The 18403-nt window shown below is 39.3% G+C and overlaps 1 protein-coding gene across 2 annotated transcripts in view; it reads right to left on the bottom strand.

The window, feature by feature from the left end:
* Window positions 1-18403, bottom strand: part of ADAD1 (adenosine deaminase domain containing 1) — a 95649-nt gene that overhangs the window by 42738 nt on the left and 34508 nt on the right. The window contains exons 13-15 of one of the 2 annotated variants that reach the window (XM_039541875.1): window positions 13500-13591; window positions 12561-12800; window positions 8894-8969 (exon numbers count right to left, since the gene is read on the bottom strand). In XM_039541875.1, the coding sequence (XP_039397809.1) occupies window positions 13582-13591 (10 nt within the window). In that variant the 3' untranslated portion in view covers window positions 8894-8969; window positions 12561-12800; window positions 13500-13581. Of the gene's footprint in view, window positions 1-8893; window positions 8970-12560; window positions 12801-13499; window positions 13592-18403 lie in introns of those variants that run through there. The other variant, XM_039541874.1, reaches the window with a different exon arrangement.

Raw genomic sequence — 18403 nt, 5'->3', positions numbered from 1 at the left:
AATTTAAGCCCATGACTTCTTGTCCTGCCCTCAGTGGTTAAGGAGAACAATTTATCACCCTCCTCTCTGTAACAACCTTATACGTACTTGAAGATTTATCATTAGTCGTCCCCCCCCCACCCCCGGTCATGTTTTCTCCAGATTAAACAAATCCAATTCTTTCAATCTTTCCTCACAGGTCATGTTTTCTAGACCTTTAACATTTTTTGTTGCTCTTGACTTTCTCCAATGTCTCCACATCTTTCCCAAAGTGTGGTGCCCAGAACTGGACACAATACTGTTGAGGCTTTAACAGTGCTGAGGAGAATGGAAGAATTAATTCTTATGTCTTGCTTACAACACTCCTGCTAATACATCCCAGCATGATGTTAGCTTTCCCCCTCCCTTTTTTTTTCAGCAATATGCCAAAACAAGATCCATTTTTCCTCTGAAACACAAAACCTGCATCTCAGCAGATCATCTTTTTCGGAACTTACAGTCAGATTTTCAAAAGAGCTTGGCATCTCAAGTGCAGAACTATTTTGAGTAGTACTCCCTGAGGTGCCTAAATGGGAATTAAGCTCTTCTGAAAATCTAGTGCTGATTGTGGGTGCACAGCACTTCTGAAACTCTGGCCCTGACAGCGTTGTTCTGCACCATGACTTCAGAACATAGGGATTGCCATATTGGCTCAGGACCATTATCCCATCTAGTCTCTGAGTGACCAGAGCAGTCATTGTTGCTACAGCTGAGTCAAAGAACCACTGATACACTTCAAATTAACACAAACATCATATTAGCTCAAGCAGTTCCTCTTGAGGCTTGTTTTCAAACTTTAACAGTATATTAACCCCTCATTTATTGCTCTCTAGAGCCCCAAGCAGGTCACTGTAATAACAGATACTGATTAGTTTAGGAAAATTGCATTAAAATATGAAAGGGTGAGAGTTGGGGGATCTGGATTATTTACAGTTTTTGTATTTACAGTAAGACTGCTAGAGGGAGAGATGTAGACCATGTTGAACGAATTATATATTAACATTAACATTTATCTTCCATGCGATTTTGAACATGAATCATCTTAGCATCCTATGTGCGTTCACACTGGCTACTTCTCAAACATTCTGCTGGTCTCTTCTCCATATTTTCTATCTTTGAAAATATATGGGACATTGTGGTAAATCAATGTTAATCCAATGAAAAAGTATGAGTCGCAATAACACACTCTTATTAGTGAGTAAGCCAAAGCAAACGCGTGCTTATGAGGCAACCTCATTTATGGTAAAACTACACAAGAAAAATCTCAAATTCAGAAACCAGCGTTTCCAAATATTTTCATGGGGGACACTTGAAGCAGCCAGACAGCCATAACACTAGTGCATCTTATGAGCTGTAGTAGCAGCTGGAACTTATGAACGCCTCCTATCAATCTAAGGTTTTACACTTTGGTTTCAACATCACAGAGCATAGGCTCAGCCTGATTTCTGTGGGCAAGAAGTTCCACAGCTGGATTTACACTTATGAGCATGCTATGTCCGCAAGATCTCTTCTGAGTTTATCCACCTGCATTGCTCCTTTTGAGCTCAGCTGTCTTGCAGGATCATGGAGGAGAGGGCAGCCTCTGCAGTGGCTGCAACCCAATGCATCAAGTGCCTGGTAGATCAGAACCAAGACTGAACACTATTCTGAAGTGAATATAAAGCAATTGGAGTTTGTGAAATACATGTGTGATGTGTGTGCATTAATCTGAGCTGCTAGTGAGGCAAGCTGCTACATACTGCACCAGTTTCAACCTTTCAGTACTGGTTGGGTCCAACGCCAGACTATTACAACAGCCCAGTCTGGAGATGGTGAAAGCATGGATCACATACCTAGATCACTTCTCCATGCTACTGTGAATTATCAATACTTAATAATTTACTGATAAATGTATTGATAACCAATAACTGATACAAATTTTCTGTGATTATGTGTTTACTGAGAGAGGTTCTCTTGAGTTTGGATTAGTTTAATAACAACAAGCCTCAGTAATCAAAGTTGACTTATCTAACTGATTAATAAATCTGAAGACCGTACAAACACAGGCATACAGTTACCAACAGCTGTGGGAAACCTTCCTTGTAGTTATCTCACAATCTGTGTCCAGTCGGTAGATGGATCGTACTTCCCCTATGATTTACGGGCAATTACACCCTTGTTATCCTTATTGTGTATGTGTGATCCTTACCTATTTCCTCTTTTTGGTACATATTTCTTATCTGAGGCTATTTCCAAGGTTCCCTATCAACTCAACTTTTCAATGGCTTCAACACCTGGCGGTCAGTGTTTATGTCCTTTTTTATAATTTCATGCATTATACAGATTGCAGTTAGTACACTATATTATATATTATATCTATATATAGATATATCTTAAAATATCTTTCAAAATACATTAAAAGGGTTACTGCACAGTAAAATTCCATTCTTTGTTAGACATCTTTATCTTAACTGCATGGGAGCCCTGCTCTCAGGCAAGCCTTAAGAAAGGCCAAGAAAGATTTTAAGTGTCAGATGCAAAGCTCTAGAGAATTTAAGGGGTAGAGTCCCTCTGCATGGTCTGTCCAGGGTCTGCTCCTCTATACACAAGAACTGCATCCATTCCAATGTGTTTGGGGCTTCTGTGCAACAGAGGGAATATGTGGCTCAGGACTAAGCTCAAGGTGGACAGAACTGAATGTTAAATCTGCAATTAGCACTCCTGAGCCAGCAGTAGGCATTTTGAGGGAGGGGAAAAAGTGACAATTTATGATACCGAAACATGAGAGCCCAGTGTCAAATTCACTGTAAAACAGTCCCCTCTCAATTTCAATATGCAATACATGAAGCAAGGTAGGAGGTTCAGTGAGGAACAATAGAATAAAAAACAGCATGACAGAGAAACACATGTAAATATCCAAAAAGCAAAATGACATGCTGTAAAAAATCCCAAAAACCTAGCTTTTTATCACATGCTGAAAAAGAGAGGGAAGGTGCAGATGGTGGAAGAGAAATATCAGTAAGTCATACATCAATAAAAAAGAAATTTTAAATAACCATCCCAAAACCAGGGATCCTTGATAGTGAGGTGGTGAGGGGGTTAGTTTCACAACCGTTTCCAAGTTGATTGTGTAAAGATTCATCTCTGCATCTATCACTGAACATGCATTAGCTGTCTTTTGCAAAAGATGACAGGTGAAACCACCATCAGACAGGAAGCCAACTTTCTTCCTGTTGTTTAATCAACAATTCTAAAAACAAAATAAAATTACTTCTCTCCTTTTATCTGTAAATTTCACTTATCTTCACTGTGCCACATTAAATCTGATGGTATGTATAAATGAATGACATGTAAATTTACAAAAACCATACACCAGGGTTCTCAAACTGGGGATTGGGTCCCCTCAGGGGGTCGTGAGGTTTTACGTGTGTGTGTGTGGGGGGGGGGGTCACGAGCTGTTAAATATATAAACAAATGTTTTTAATTGATAAGGGAAGTCACACTCAGAGGCTTGCTATGTGAAAGGGGTCACCAGTACAGTAGTTTGAGAACCACTGCCATACACGCTATGGTTAATGATACAGATTGAGATCAACATTTCACGTGCTTGTAGCTTGGTATAGTCTATATGGAGAAACAGAGAGAGAGAGAGAGATGCGAGTGAGAGTGAGTGAAGGGGAAAAAGTGTTTCATATACATATCGTGAAGTGGTACTGCCACGAGTGTGGGCTTCTATTACACCAAGAGGGATTTTACCTACATCCCTTCACTGCTTATGAGGCTTTAAAGAAATTCCAAAGTGTCATCAGAGGAGGAAAAACAAAAGTAATGATTCTTGCCACACAGGTAGAACATATGAAAAAGTGTGTAATAAGCCAACACTGTAATGGGACGCCCCCATAATTTTTTTTCCAGAATTAAGAGTATATATATACCAAGCAGCTAAAGGACAATTTATCAGCTCTATTAATCACAATTTGGATACCGACACACAGTAAATTAGAATCCTGTTACAATGTGCAAAGTATTGGTCACCTGCTATATTCCACTAATGCTTGTAATTGCAGCAAATGGTAAACCATTCACCTCACCAGATGGTACACCATTCACCTCACTAAACGAAAAGTATCTACAATATGCAATTGATGATTTAATCGAGCTAGAAAAACTGACCAAAGTAAGTGGATTGTTTTCCTTTTTAAATAATATGTACTGTAATTTTTTTATTTTAATTTTTGCAGAAAAAATTAACTCCTATTTTTCTCATAGGATATTGAATATGATGGCTTTTACACACCAGAGGACTTTTCAAATGTGAGTATAAACTTTTATGTTATCTTTTAAAGAGCCTTTCCAAGTGTTGCTACTTTTAATGTTTGCTATTAATTCACATCAACAACATTTTACCTCTTCTGAAAAGGCAGAGATAAGAAAAAAATAAACACTTGGAGCATGAGTTCACTGTACGAGCCCCAGTCTTTGGGATTCTACTGTGTGTTTTTGCTTTATGCTGTCTGACAGCAGAAAAAGCTGATATAACAATGCTATCTTATTGCTCTGTGTAACAGCATAACAGAGCAAGATTAGTTTGCTCTATTTAATGCACTGCAGTTGAATTAATTCTTACAAGAAAATAATTTATTTTGTGATTTACTGGGCCACAGGTTAATATGCAGCAGGTGATATTAACTCTTAAATCAGAAGCACAAACAGGAAGAATAGTCTTTAGTGTGAGGTGATATTTTAAAAGTGCCAGTTTCATTTTAAGAATATAGGCAGAAGTTGGCACAAAGTAGAGTCTAATTTTATCCCAACTGTATGTGCATACACTAGCAGTTCCTGTTACAAATCTCATATAACATCACAGATTAAAGTGATCATGCTTTCTGGTTTTAAAATTCTACATATGCTCTTTCCAGGAGTGAAACTTCATCAGGCCATGCTCGGGTACCTTTAGCTCTGAATACTTATTTATACTCGTTATACAATAGATTAATATGTATGTATTTTATCAAATATCCAATTGCACAAGAACTTTCTGCTCTTAAATCACTAAGATTGCTTGTCTTCAATGTGATCTAGTGTACATAGCACAGAATTGCATTGTAATATTCCAGCTCTCCACAGACTCTCTGTTATCAAGTCACTTAGCCACTTTAGTGTTAGCTTTTCCTTTATGTAAATAGGGGTAATACTTACCTACCTAGATAATCTGCTGAGAAAGTATATTAGTGTTAGAAGATGTCAGACAATTAATTGATTTATATTATTATGTAAATCCCTAATTACAGAACTCCCATCAAAAGTAATGGGATATTTGCTTAAGTAAAGGTTTAAAGCCTCAACCTGCAATGACTTCCTCACTAGACCAATTTTAGTCATGTGCTCACTGGATCAAACACTAAGAATTTCTGGTTTAGATTTTTAAAAGTCTATTTATTGGGGCAGATCATGTGATATGCTCAAATTGTGTTTGGCACAGCTTGTGATGGTTGCGTGTAAAGATGACTCCCCCTGAATCTAGAGGCCAGGTCAGTCCCAGGAATGAAATAGATCAGCCAGCCTGCTTTAATTTACACCAACTGGAAATGGCCCAAAGGAGCCATTCCAGCAGCTGGGAATCAACCTTAGGTACAGGGGCTAAGGCTACATACCCTTTTCCAGGTGATACTTCCTACAATAGAAGCTAGGACCAAGTATTAGTGTAGGAGCTGCAAGAGCAGCTCTGTGCCACCTGAGGAGTTTCCTATGCTCAAGGAATCCTGCAATGGTTGACCAGACTTCCAAATGGAGCAGCACAAGCCTACAAGAAAATACTAGAGTTGGGCCCATTTTTCATTTCTTATAGTCTGACTTTAAAGAGCACAGATGAATGATATACTGTATAAAAGTCTCAAACGAGGGTAAAATAAATCAAGGTATATTCAAATAATACATTATTTGCTGGCCCCAGTAAATGCCAATCATACTTAGCAATGATTTTCCTTCTTATTTTAGGAGGAGCGCAGAATGGAGGCCTTGGGCGTTTATATGGCTGAAATGAACACTTTAAAAGAGGAAAGCCAAAACAATGATACGGTTAATAATATTGATCGTATCATGAAATATCTTGGTGCTTCTGTGGTAAGGATTCATTTTTACTCAATTTGATACACAAATTTAGAAGTTGATAGAATATCAACTAGAAAGAGAAAAATTATCTGCTCGCAGTGGGCCCAACACTGCAGTATTTGCTCATTTGACACTCCCATAATCTGTCTCAAAGTCTTTTTCCATCTAATATATCTAGACTCTATACTACTCCCATCACTACAGGATCTGAGCTCCTATGGACATTTTCTGTCAATAGAAAACCAAGAATATGGTTCTGTTGTTGCACTGCAAAGAAGAAAATTCAAGTTAAAGAGCCTTTTACAAAAGTTTTTCTTTTTAACTTAGGTTGGGTGCTTTTAAAAAGAAATGTGTAGCTTAATGGTAACCCAAATCTGATTTTTTTTAAAATCAGAGTTCTAAGGTTCAATATAGGAAAAAAATTCCCCATAGATTGCAAGGGGTATTTTTCCTCTCTTTTTTCTGTCCTTTAACTAGAATAAAGAAGAAATCTTGGTGATGGGAACTTCACATTTGATTATATACAGTGGCAAAGTAGAGTTTCTTCACTGAAAATGAAACCATTTAAGTTAATCTTGAATACCAATCTTGAGACCAATACATTTTATTGTTTTTCAGATGTGTACTAGTTTTTCTTGAGATCTTCTGGCACTGTAATAGCTAGCAAAATGTCTAATGTTTTAAATATGTAGCAATGTCTATTTGCATGATAATTCACTAGGACAAGGTATGGTTTGTGCTTTTTTAGTTATATAATGCTTACAATCAAAATTTTCTGTAATATAGGTTCCTAATTACATTTATTAACCTAACTATGACTAAAGTCAATGTGCCCAGTCTTGCAAATCTTTGCTTATGGCAGAGTAAAGAATCCTCACATGAGCAACGCTTTCCAGGACTGGACCACAAGTACATGACTCTGCAGTCTCTAATGCTGAACATAAGCGACACTATGCAGCAGGACTTGGTAAAGCTACAAAGTGCCAAATCCCACTATGATTAAAAAATAACACAGAAAACATGTCTAAGAGGGGCCACATGATATTTTAGAAATATCGCTCAGGCTTTGGTTAAAAATGAAATCTGCCTCAGCTGGATTATTAACCAACTCTCTTATTACTGAAAGTTAATAAATTAAGGTTATGATATATTTCAGTGCCGCAGAGCATCCCACTATCTGTGGCTTCCTTTACTATACGAATACCTAACTTTAGCAAAAAAGTAAAAACCTGAAAAACATTCTGGGCCTCATTTTGGAAGGAAACTCAGCATGCACAGGTTCATGCATTACCATGGACTCTAGTCAATGGCAGAGCTATCATTAATCAATTATTAACTACATAAATATTTTCATTGCAGAAAAACACAACACCGAAATATGAAGGCTCCCAACAGAAGAACACTCAAGAGTTTCTTAAAGGACTGCGGAATCTTCTGCAGTCTATGTACTCTAGTATGGTTACAGTGAAAAGTCACTAGCTACTTCAGTCAAAATAATGGATAACATTTGTTACTGTAACTGCTACATTATTTATTTATATATTTAATTATTATAATTTATATTTTTGCCCTGTGGCTTATTAACTTGTTGTCCATCTGGCACTATCATATTCTTTGAATACAGGTGTTAAGCAAGCCTTTCTACAGTAAAATGACATCTGATTATATTTGTAAGCCCTACGGGCTCCAAAACTATTGCGTGTTTTTAAGTTAATTATTTCTCATTAAATTGCTGTACTTCAAAGCAACTATTTATTAAAATATCTGTTAAAAATAGCTCAAACTTTATGAATGTAGATTGTAGTAAATAAAGATATATTAAATTTTGTGATATGTGAAATAAGGTTTACTATTTTGTTTCTTCATTAATATGATGCTTATCTAGTTCACAAGGCTCATTTCACTGGTGGCACACTGCATCGTATAGAGGAATCTAGTTAAAAACAGCATCTACCTGTACACAAGAGTTTCTGTAACAGAATCAACATGAGACATTTGGAGATAAGCTGAGACTTTACTGCTGTGTTTTTTTAAAGGCTCTACTTAAATTCTATCAAACAAAATACAATACCAGCTTATGTTTGCATAACAATCAATATGTAGCATATATAACACAAGTAACAGAACAAGTGAAGAAAACCAGCAAGACTCTTGCTAAAGCTCTTCCTCTACTCAGGCTCCCAGTTATGTCTTTGTAGCAAGAACTTTGCAGCAATTAATGTTTACATCTCAAACATAAGGCCTTTGAGAGACATGAAAAGGTTGTCCAAAATAAACAAACAAAACAGAAATAAATAATCCTCCAAGTGTGAAACCAGTGCCCTAGACATTTTCAGAGCTAGTTGCGTCCATCAACGAAATAGTGCTGCCAATTAATAAATCCAAATTAATATATATTAGACAAATCTTCACATTTTGTACACAAAGCCTTTTTGTGCAATCTCTGAAATGCACTTACTCTGAATGAAGATAGAGTCAATCACGTAACATTTTTAAAAGGTTTATGCAGAAGGAAACAACTGAACTGAGTATCTTTTACAATTCAAAAACCACCACTCAGTCTTGACAACGGCACAAATTGTAATTGATGAAAACAAGCTAGACTAGTACAGTTATCAGTCCATCATTGTCTCTTTGATGTGTTTTACTAAGTGGGTGGGGAATGGAGTATTCAGAGTCATACTTCAGAACAGGCAGTAAGTAATTGGAAAAAACAGCAGTTTTCTCAAAGGTGGCAAATAAACTATAATGGCAGCTGTCTGTCAAAACTGGTAAAATTACTTACAGTATTGGTATTTCTGTTTGCTCTAGTCATCTTCTCTTCCTTTGCTGTCTGAGGGAGAGTCTTCTGTCTCCACCCACTAGGATTCAAGAGGCCAGAAGACTGTCAATCATCAAAACCATGTATAAACCACCTCCACTTTCTTCTCACCGATGTAATGCTTCCCAAACAACTAACAGCAATAAGATGATAAAATATTACTAAAAACTGAACTCAGAAGAGAAAGGGAAAGCAGGAAGGAGATAACAGTTGTGACAAACAGAATTACTACAAAGTAGTTTCCTTTGTAATACATCACTCCTGTTTTCTGAGGAATAATATTTCTATATAGAGTCCCTTACCCCTGTCAAAATGTTCAAAACAGTGTACAGCAAATAAAACATAATAAAATAACTCCCTCTTAAAATACAAACACATAAAACAAACATGGGGGGAGGGAGAAAGGAATTGTAAGAGTGTGGGATAAATACAGGTCCAAGGGTGGCTATTCTAACAAAAAAATAAGAGTGTGGATCATTCATAACAGTATGTATTACTGCTGCAAGACTGACATGCTATAAATACAGGTGAAAATGGAAACCCACCCCCCAATATTTACATATCACACATAACTTAAGATGAAAAGGTGAATAAGGCATGGTCCAAAGCAATGCTGAGGGCCTTTACCTGATTCACTACTGCAGCACTATTCCATCAATAAACGTATGTGTTATGACACAGTAGCAAGACATTACATTATGCACAATTCCTAACCAACAGCAAGACTTTGGCTTTCCAGTGGTTGAGGGTGAGATAGAAGTCTCAATTCCAAAGGTTTGCCAGAACCCAGACTGGGATCTACCCAGAATGTCCAAGATGTTAAGTACACCTGGAATACATTAGCAATTGCCTTCTCAATCACTGTCCCCAGAACAAGAGGTCTGAGCCTAGCTGGTAACTACTAAACACTCCAGCATCAAGAGGTTTGTTGAAGAGACTGATCTCTGTATTTCTAGGAATGTTAGAGCCCTTAGCTTCCTAACGTGTGTCATGGATACATTCGGTGTGCACTGTGGAACTGATCTCTGTCAGACTACATGAGGCCAGCACAGAAAATCATTTTAGAGGAGAGCTGAGGTGTTGAAGGATGTGGCTTCATATCTGTGTATATGAGAATTCAGTGGCTGCAGTGCCTCATGAGACCAGTGCAGCGGGGATGTGGCTACTATTCCTGTATTTAACATGTTCTCTCTTGTGGCAGGATATTTTCAGAAGACGGTGAACACAAGAAATTATTCCCTATAGTGATTTGCCAGATTCCAAGTTACTGATCTTTATAGTACAGTACACTGAATTTTAGCTGTCTGGGGCAGCATCAGGAGTGAGAAGGCAGTTGTTTGTGCTGTCGTCCATTGTCGTAGGCTAGATGTGTTAGATTTTAGTTCATATTTTAGTTGCTATTCCAGTTTCAGTCGTACATGCCATATCTTCCTAAAAAGTATACAAAATGCTTGCAAAACATCTTGAGAAATCAGTGGGAGGTGCAACATTTGTTTATGTCTGTGCATTAGTAGTCTATGGCACATCTACAAAAGTGTATGTGGCAACATGCCACTATAAAATAAATGGATCAAAGTTCATGCCACTTATTAAAAAAATACAAGACCAATTCAAGATCTACAGTAAAATACCTGGTTTCAGTTTTATCTTATCTTTCTTGTAAATCTTAAGTCTGACCTATTTAACACAATGTTTCTGTTTAACATTAGTTTTGCATTGTAACCATCATTCTTCCATGCAGCTACAGTACACTTATCATTAGCTTGTTACTGTGTTTGAGAATCCCAGGTATTGGTGTTCAAGAGTCAATATTCTTCACAGTAGTGATATTGCTGAAATGTTTCTCAATCCACTGTAATTAAAAATGACTCCTAATAAGAAACAAATGTAACTTAGTCCTTTTAACCTGCAAGATTGTCAATCCACTGAGGTTTTACAGTGCAAATTTCAGAGCAAAAGCAACATGTAGCAGTACAATATTTTTCGGTCCATATTTATTTTACATTCCTAATAACCTACCACTGAAGATAACAATGCGTGTGCTGGAATTTGAGAGTGTGAGGCACAAAGGTTCTCAAAATTGAGAACAGTGCACATTTGATAGTCATTCTTGTTGACATTCTAACCTGTTAACATGTATGCTACAGAAGTCAAGCATTATCCAAAAACTAAAGGTTTCAGGATAAGGAATACAAAGGTGTAAATTCTCCACCTGATGTGTGCACACAACTTTCCATTAATGCCAATGGCAATTATGCAGGCTCAATAATAGGAGAAAATAATACTCCCAACATAGTTTAGGCCTTGATTCTACAATGAAATTTGCATAGTGACAGAAAGCTAAATATAAACAAAAAAGAAAGATTATTCCTGTGTTATAAAGTTGTCACAGTGATGCATGTTTAATTACTACCATTATATTTACTACTACTTGATTACCTTAATATCTAAGCCAAGAAAGAGCAGTTGTAGCAATCTTTTAACTATGTTACTTTTACCTAGGAATGTTCCTGGGGGGCTTGCCCCGTAAGGGCTAGGAGGCATGCCTGAGCAGGAATTAGGTAATCCCACTTCAAGAGCTGCACAAATCCATGTCTGGGGGTAGGGGTTGGGAGCTTCATGGAGACTCGAGTGGAGTACGGAGGCTGCTGGGAGCAAGTGGGCTCCAGTAGATAAACTTGGAACTCAGGCAGGAAAGGCTTGGGAGAGACTCTGATAACAGGGTAAATGGATGGACTTTGTTTTGGGACTAAGTTTTATTTTAAGTTTATTTCATGTGAAAAAAATCCAGACCCCAAGAAGGGCTGTTGTGAATGGACAAAAAAGTTGTGTGCCAATTTATGTGAGGAACCTGGGGGGGAGGGAGGGAGGGAGGGAACTGAGGGACCACGTGAGGCCACTATGGAGTGCATGGGAGAAGAACACTTGATGAGAAGGCATATTCAGTTTAATATTCGTACATGGTTGCACTAAGTAATAGAAATGTACCAAACTGATAAAAAAGTTGAAGAGAGTGAAGCGGGGGGGAGGGGTGGAGGGGGGCGGAATCACAAGATACACATAGATTCCATTTTTAGTAACTGAACAATTTGAGATAGTCTAAGATATAGATATCTGCTCACTCACCTTATAAATACTGACCAAATCTATGCATTATAATTTTGCATTCTAAACTAAACAAAACCATCAGTCCCCCTAAATCTTTTGATGTAATGTCCAATTATACTTCTGAGACATTTTATCTAGCTGTTCATTTCTAAATTCCAGATACAAAGCACAAGGAGAAGAGAGATCACATGACAAAACTGCTTTAATTAAAAATTCATTGATATTAAATTATTGTGTACGACAATATTTGTGCGGTATAGAAAAGATTCAGAAATAAGTCTTGTCTTTACTTTTGTCCAGCCAGTATATCTGAATGCTTTTGAGTTACACAACTATTAGTCTTAGATTAACTGTAAACATATCTTTTTAATCAGCTGAGTAGGAGGGAAAAAATCATTGCTTATTTAGGAAGTATTTTTCTTTGTAGATACACTAACATTTAACATGGTTACATAAGCATTCATGAAACATGACTACATTTAAAAAAAAAGTCTTCAAGTCATAACAAAACTTCTGTACTAACCTCTTGGGCCAAATAAGGGTTCAGAGCTCCACTGGCATATTCCACATGATATTCTTCCATGTCAATGAGCCACAAAATTCATCTGCCTCAACTCCTCACCACAGCTGCTTCTGCTGTAGCAAAATTCTTGCAGCAAAATTTATATATTTTTGCATGTTATGTACGTACTAGTGGTCAGCACATTTCCTGTAGCCTTTCACGACACATCCCGTGGTATGTTAAGTTTGATGGTATCTTTTCCTACATGGCAAATGTAAGGCTGCATAAGAGTGCACTGTAGACAAATATCCTCAGCTTGTGTAAATCACCATAGTTCCATGAAAGTCAATAGTGCTGCCCCAATTTATACCAGAACATTGTTTGCATTACAACTTCACTAAAATAGAAATGCATAAACTTTTACTTAACAAGAAACCTACTCTTATCTTTGCTCAAATACAAAAGTATATGTGGATTTTCCTTCCTCCCTCCCTCCACAGTACTAGTACACACATTAATCACTTTTACTAGCCCTAGATCCATTTCTTCAGAAGCAAATGACAAATGAATAAACAAAAATTGCTTTTAAAAGCACTAATGACTGAATTTTATCACAACTAAGTGTCCCATATAGTTTTCCTCTGTGGAAACTTTCAATGGGTGTGATCCTACATGAAGAGAGGCTGAAGGATCAGGTCCAATATTGGCTAATGCTTATTGATCTTTAATGTGTAGTATGTGTAATTATACTGAAGGTATCAGTAAGGGATGTATTTTACAGTATGTTATACAAAATATCAAGGGAGACATGGTTTAAATTTACACATCTACTGTATTATTTCAATTTACAGAGATATACTAAACTTAGGGAAATATTCTTGTATATTGAAGGGAAGGTTTTTTCCCCCTGAAAAGAAAAGTTACTTACATCAGCTGGAGTTCTCAGAATGTGTTACTTACGCAAATTCATTGTCAATTGCTGGCCTCTCCTCTTGTCCTATTTGATCCTGCAGTTAAGTCATAATGCTGTATTTGTAACATATCAGTCATTTCTAGTGAAAGAGTGAGAGTGCAAATACAGGATTTTATTTATACATTTCTAATGAGATGTTAAAAGGATGCCTGTGTATGTGAAGCAATGAGGGTATAAGGAAATAGGAAGCTGACACACTCAATTAAATAGGTGATATTAAATGCTGGTAAGTGACGTGCTGGGAGGTTAACTCAAATACAGATACATGCCAGCACAAGTAAATGGATCACAAAAATCCTCAGGATTAGTTACCCACCAAGTTCATGAGAAAATACACCTGATGCTGCTTAAGGTGCTAAGTAGCCTCTGCACTGAAACATACAAGGTTGGCTAGATCACCTGTGTGGGTGACCCCAATATCTGATATTTTCAGATCAGACCCAAAGACAAGACTTAAAACTGTGGGAGGGTTCCTGACTTTTCAGTCAAACCTAAAAAGTACATCACATCTAGCAAGATACACTACCCCATCTGATCTGACATTTGCACAAGTATTTTAATCCCTAAAGATGACCATCCACAATGACTACAACCACCACACCAATACCACAAGCACAGAGAATTTTGGCTGTGGAAAAGGCCAGTTGCTCACCTGGTGTATTGCAAGAACTTCGAAAAAAACAAACAAACAGCATTTCCCTCTCTCTTCAAGTGGTAGTTCAATCCATAACCAGCCAGACGAGCTGTGATTAAATTGCATCCACATCACCACCAAATGAAGCCTAGGTGACAGAGTGTACATCTGGGCATCACTCCGGAACAAAATAAGGAAGAGCACACCTTCATCACAACTGAAAACGATGTTACCTTGTACAGTAACTGTGCACATCTTGAGCCCTTGATCAGAGATTTTCAGCTAGCAGTGTCTGTTCGGTCCACACAAGCGCGCTAAGCTGCCTCATGCCAGACACTAAAGCTATATAGGGGTGCACAGATAAGCTGCCCTCAGTTTCTTCTCTACCACAAAAACAACAAGGAGTCTGGTGGCACTTTAAAGACTAACAGATTTATTTGGGCATAAGCTTTTGTGGGTGTGCTACCAGACTCCTTGTTGTTTCTGTGGATACAGACTAACACAGCTACCCCCTGATACTTCTCTACCCGTGTCCCTTATAAAACACTCTGAAGCAGAAGGGAAGGACGGCGGGTTGTGGAGCACCCATAGGGGGACACATCTCAAAGAACCACAATTACTGCACAAGGTGAATAACCTCTTCTTCGTGTAGTGCCCCTATGGATATGCCACCTCCGGTGACTTTTGAGCAGTATCCCCAGAAGGAGGAGGGAGCTTTGGAATAGAATCAAGAAATGAAGATAATATTAAAGAACCAACGGCTGCTTTGGATCTGAAGGCACGGATGAGGGCATAATGTTTTGTAAGTGTATGCACATGTAGTAGCCTTACATCTCAGAAATTGGTACATTCTTCAGTAATGCTGTAGATATTGCCTGAGATCTGGTGCTATCACCCTAAGGGAGGTTTGAGGACCTACAAACTCATAACAAGTGAAAAAAAACACAACCAGCTATTCATTTCAATAGTGCCTGAGTAGAGAGAAAGAATCTCCTGGATCTATCTGCAACAGAGATGAAGAGTCTAAGTGACCGTATAAGAGCGTTGGCCTTCTATTTAGATAGAAACGGGCAATTTCAAACATCCAGGGTATGAAAATAGGATTCCTGCTGAGAAAACTCAGGTTTTGGAAAAAATACTGTTAGATGGATGGATTGATTAAGATGGAAATCCAACAGAACTTCAGATCAGAATTTAGGGTATGAGCGTAAAGAAACCTTATCCTTGAAGAACGCGGTCAAGGGGGAATCTGTCATTAAAGCCCCAATTTCCCTGACCCTACGGGTGGACATGATGGCAAAGAAGAAGGCAGTTTTCATAGATAAATGGAGCAGACAGCAATTTGCCACTGGTTCAAATGGAGATCTCATAAGGTGATTGAGAATGGTTGAGGTCCAAGGTAGGGGTGGGTTGTCTAATGTGGGGGTAGAGATTGCCCAACCTCTTAATGAATCTAGATGACACTGGATGAGCAAATAGAGAGAATCCCTTCATCAGGGAAGAAAAGACTGATATAGCAGCCAAATTTAGCTTAGTCCAGTTGATGGATAATCATGATTTCTTCAGACTCAGCAGGTAATCCTGGATGAGTGGATGTGGAATTCAATCAGGCCGGAGGGAGCAACAACTGCACCACCGAGAGAATCTCTTCCATTTCTGTAGGTAATCAGTACAGCTTGATACCCTTCTGTTGTTTAGTCTTCCTGCTCTGAAGAAGTACAAGTAAGACTAATCCTGAGAATCATTGAGAAACTACGCCCTGAGAACCACTAAGGGTATGTTTTCACTACCCGCCATATCGGCGGGTAGCAATCGATTTCTCGGCGTTCGATATATCGCGTCTCATCTAGACGCGATATATTGAACTCCGAACGCGCTCCCGTCGACTCCGGAACTCCACCACTGCGAACGGCGGTGGCGAAGTCGAGGGGGGAGCCGCAGACATCGATCCCGTGCCGTGAGGACAGGTAAGTAATTCGAACTAAGGTACTTCGACTTCAGCTACGCTATTTGCGTAGCTGAAGTTGCGTACCTTAGATCGAACCCCCCCTCAGTGTAGACCAGGCCTAAGCTGGAATGAAACATGTGACCCACATCCTGAGACAGGAGGTGAGCAATGGCTAGAAGCTTGAATGGCAGTTGGACAGAGAGGTGAGGCAGGTACAGGTACCAAGGTTATCTTGGCCAGGTTGGCACTGTCCTGGCTCTGTCTTGTCTGATCTTATGACCCGTAGAATTAGAAGAGTAGGGGGAAATGCATAAAACTGATCCTTCTTCCAAGATAGAAGGAATGTCTCCCCCAAGGAGAGGTGACAGACCCCCCCCCTTTGAGCAGAAAAGAAGGCACTTATTGTTTTCTGAGACCGTAAAAATGTTGGCCTGGGTTAGTTCCCATCTTTGAAATATGCTGCAGAGAACCTGAGTATCCAACTCTCATTCATAGTCCTGTCAAAAGTGTTAGCTAAGGGCATCGGTTGTGGTATACTGAATGCCTGGCAGGTAAACTGCTGAAATATGGGTTATGCACCAGTTCCATAGATTCATAGCTTCAGCGCACAAGAAGGGAGACCTTGCTTCCTCAAACTTGTTGGTGCAGAGTATGCAGGACACGTTGTCCATCATAACCCTGATTACTCTACCCTGGATGAGGGGAAGAATATGATGGCAAGGTGGAAGGGAGAGATGGATGGTATAGCCCAAGGGTATGACCTCCATGAGGATCCATTTCCAAGGCTGCTGGAAACTGAAGAGGAGATGAGCCAATGGGCACAATTGTCACCCCAGAGGTATGGGAGGATTCAAACCCTTGATCAGTCCTTCAAAACTGCTGCTTGGATGAGGCCTGGGTGGTTGAGGAGCATAGTTGAGTGGCTCTTTGTCTCTGGAATCTGTGTCTCTTTGTGGTGAGTTCAGAGGATCTTTGAAATCCACATCCTGATCAGTTTTCTGATCTCTGGACAGTCTGTGACTACTAAATCTCTCTTATTTGTAGATGTACATATATGCAGGCACCATAGGGTAGCCCCCTTCAGCGTGTGCAGCGACTCATTCATGGTTTCTGAGAAGAGTTTATAATAGTTGAAGGGAAGATCTTCCAGTGTTGTGTACCTCTGTTGGAAACCCTGAGAGCTGGAGGCACGACAGCCTGTGCATAGCCACTGCCACGGAGATTGATCTTGCAGCAGTGTCCACAGCATCTACGGATACTTGAAGAGCAATTCTGGCAAAATAACTGGCCCTCAGAGACAACAGACTGGAATTGCTTGTTCAATAAAAGGCACGAGCCTGTTATAATTGGTGAAGTTGTATTTAGCCATGATCGCCTGATAATTTGTGATGCAAAACTGCAGGGTTGCTGATGAACAGGACTTTCATCCAAAGAGATCCAGTCATTTTGGTCCTTATCATAAGGGGTAGACCTAGAATAACGTGGTCGACCCCACTCATTTACCATATCTACCACCGGCGACTTAGGTAGATGCTGGGAAAACAAGAACACTGAATCTTTTCTTTACAAGTGCTCTTTCACAAATGGGCATAATAGTGGCAGGTGCTGGCCACACTGTTTTAGCCTGATCTAGAAGTGCCTCACTGATCACTAATGACACTTTGGAGGGTGTTACTGACTGCAAAGTATCCAGAAGTTTGTTATGGATCCTTGACCTGTTTAAGAGGAATCTGAAGACTGTCTGCTATCCTCCTAACAAGGTCTTGAAATTACCTGAAGTTGTCAATCATGAAAGATGGAGGAGGCCTGGCTTCCTCATTTGGCAATGAAGAGGAGAAGGGTGTTTCAGGAGGGGCCTCCTCTTTTGTGCTAGCCTCCTGCTCCTCAAATGTCTTGGGGGAGGGGGAGGAAACATGACTGGTTGGGAAGGGGGAGGTGGCATAACCCTGGTCTCCCCACAATATGGTACTGGTGGTCTCGTAATCTGTTGTCAATAGGCTGCCCAGTGGTCCAAGAATGGCCATTGTGGTCGATATGGAAGAGGAGGTGACATACAGGGTTGGTTCCACCACTTTTGGTGACCACTATGATTCTCCTCCTGACTAACTGAAAAGGGATTCCTGAAGTGGTAGATTGTGGAACCCCTGACCGAAATAGGAGGAGGATTGGGAGTCTCCTTTGTCTTTTTACCCATCATACTATGTGGAGGAGCCACTTGAAAAGAGTGGAGAGTCTTGCAGTGCTGATAGCAGTAGTGCAGAGACTGGGGTCTCAGTATTGAAAGGTGCTTGATACCCATAAGAAGCAGA

Source organism: Mauremys reevesii, linkage group 5, assembly GCF_016161935.1.
Source record: "Mauremys reevesii isolate NIE-2019 linkage group 5, ASM1616193v1, whole genome shotgun sequence".
NCBI lineage: Eukaryota > Metazoa > Chordata > Testudines > Geoemydidae > Mauremys > Mauremys reevesii.
The sequence above is the reverse complement of the archived record's forward strand: the minus strand, read 5'-3'. Positions and strand labels throughout refer to the sequence as shown.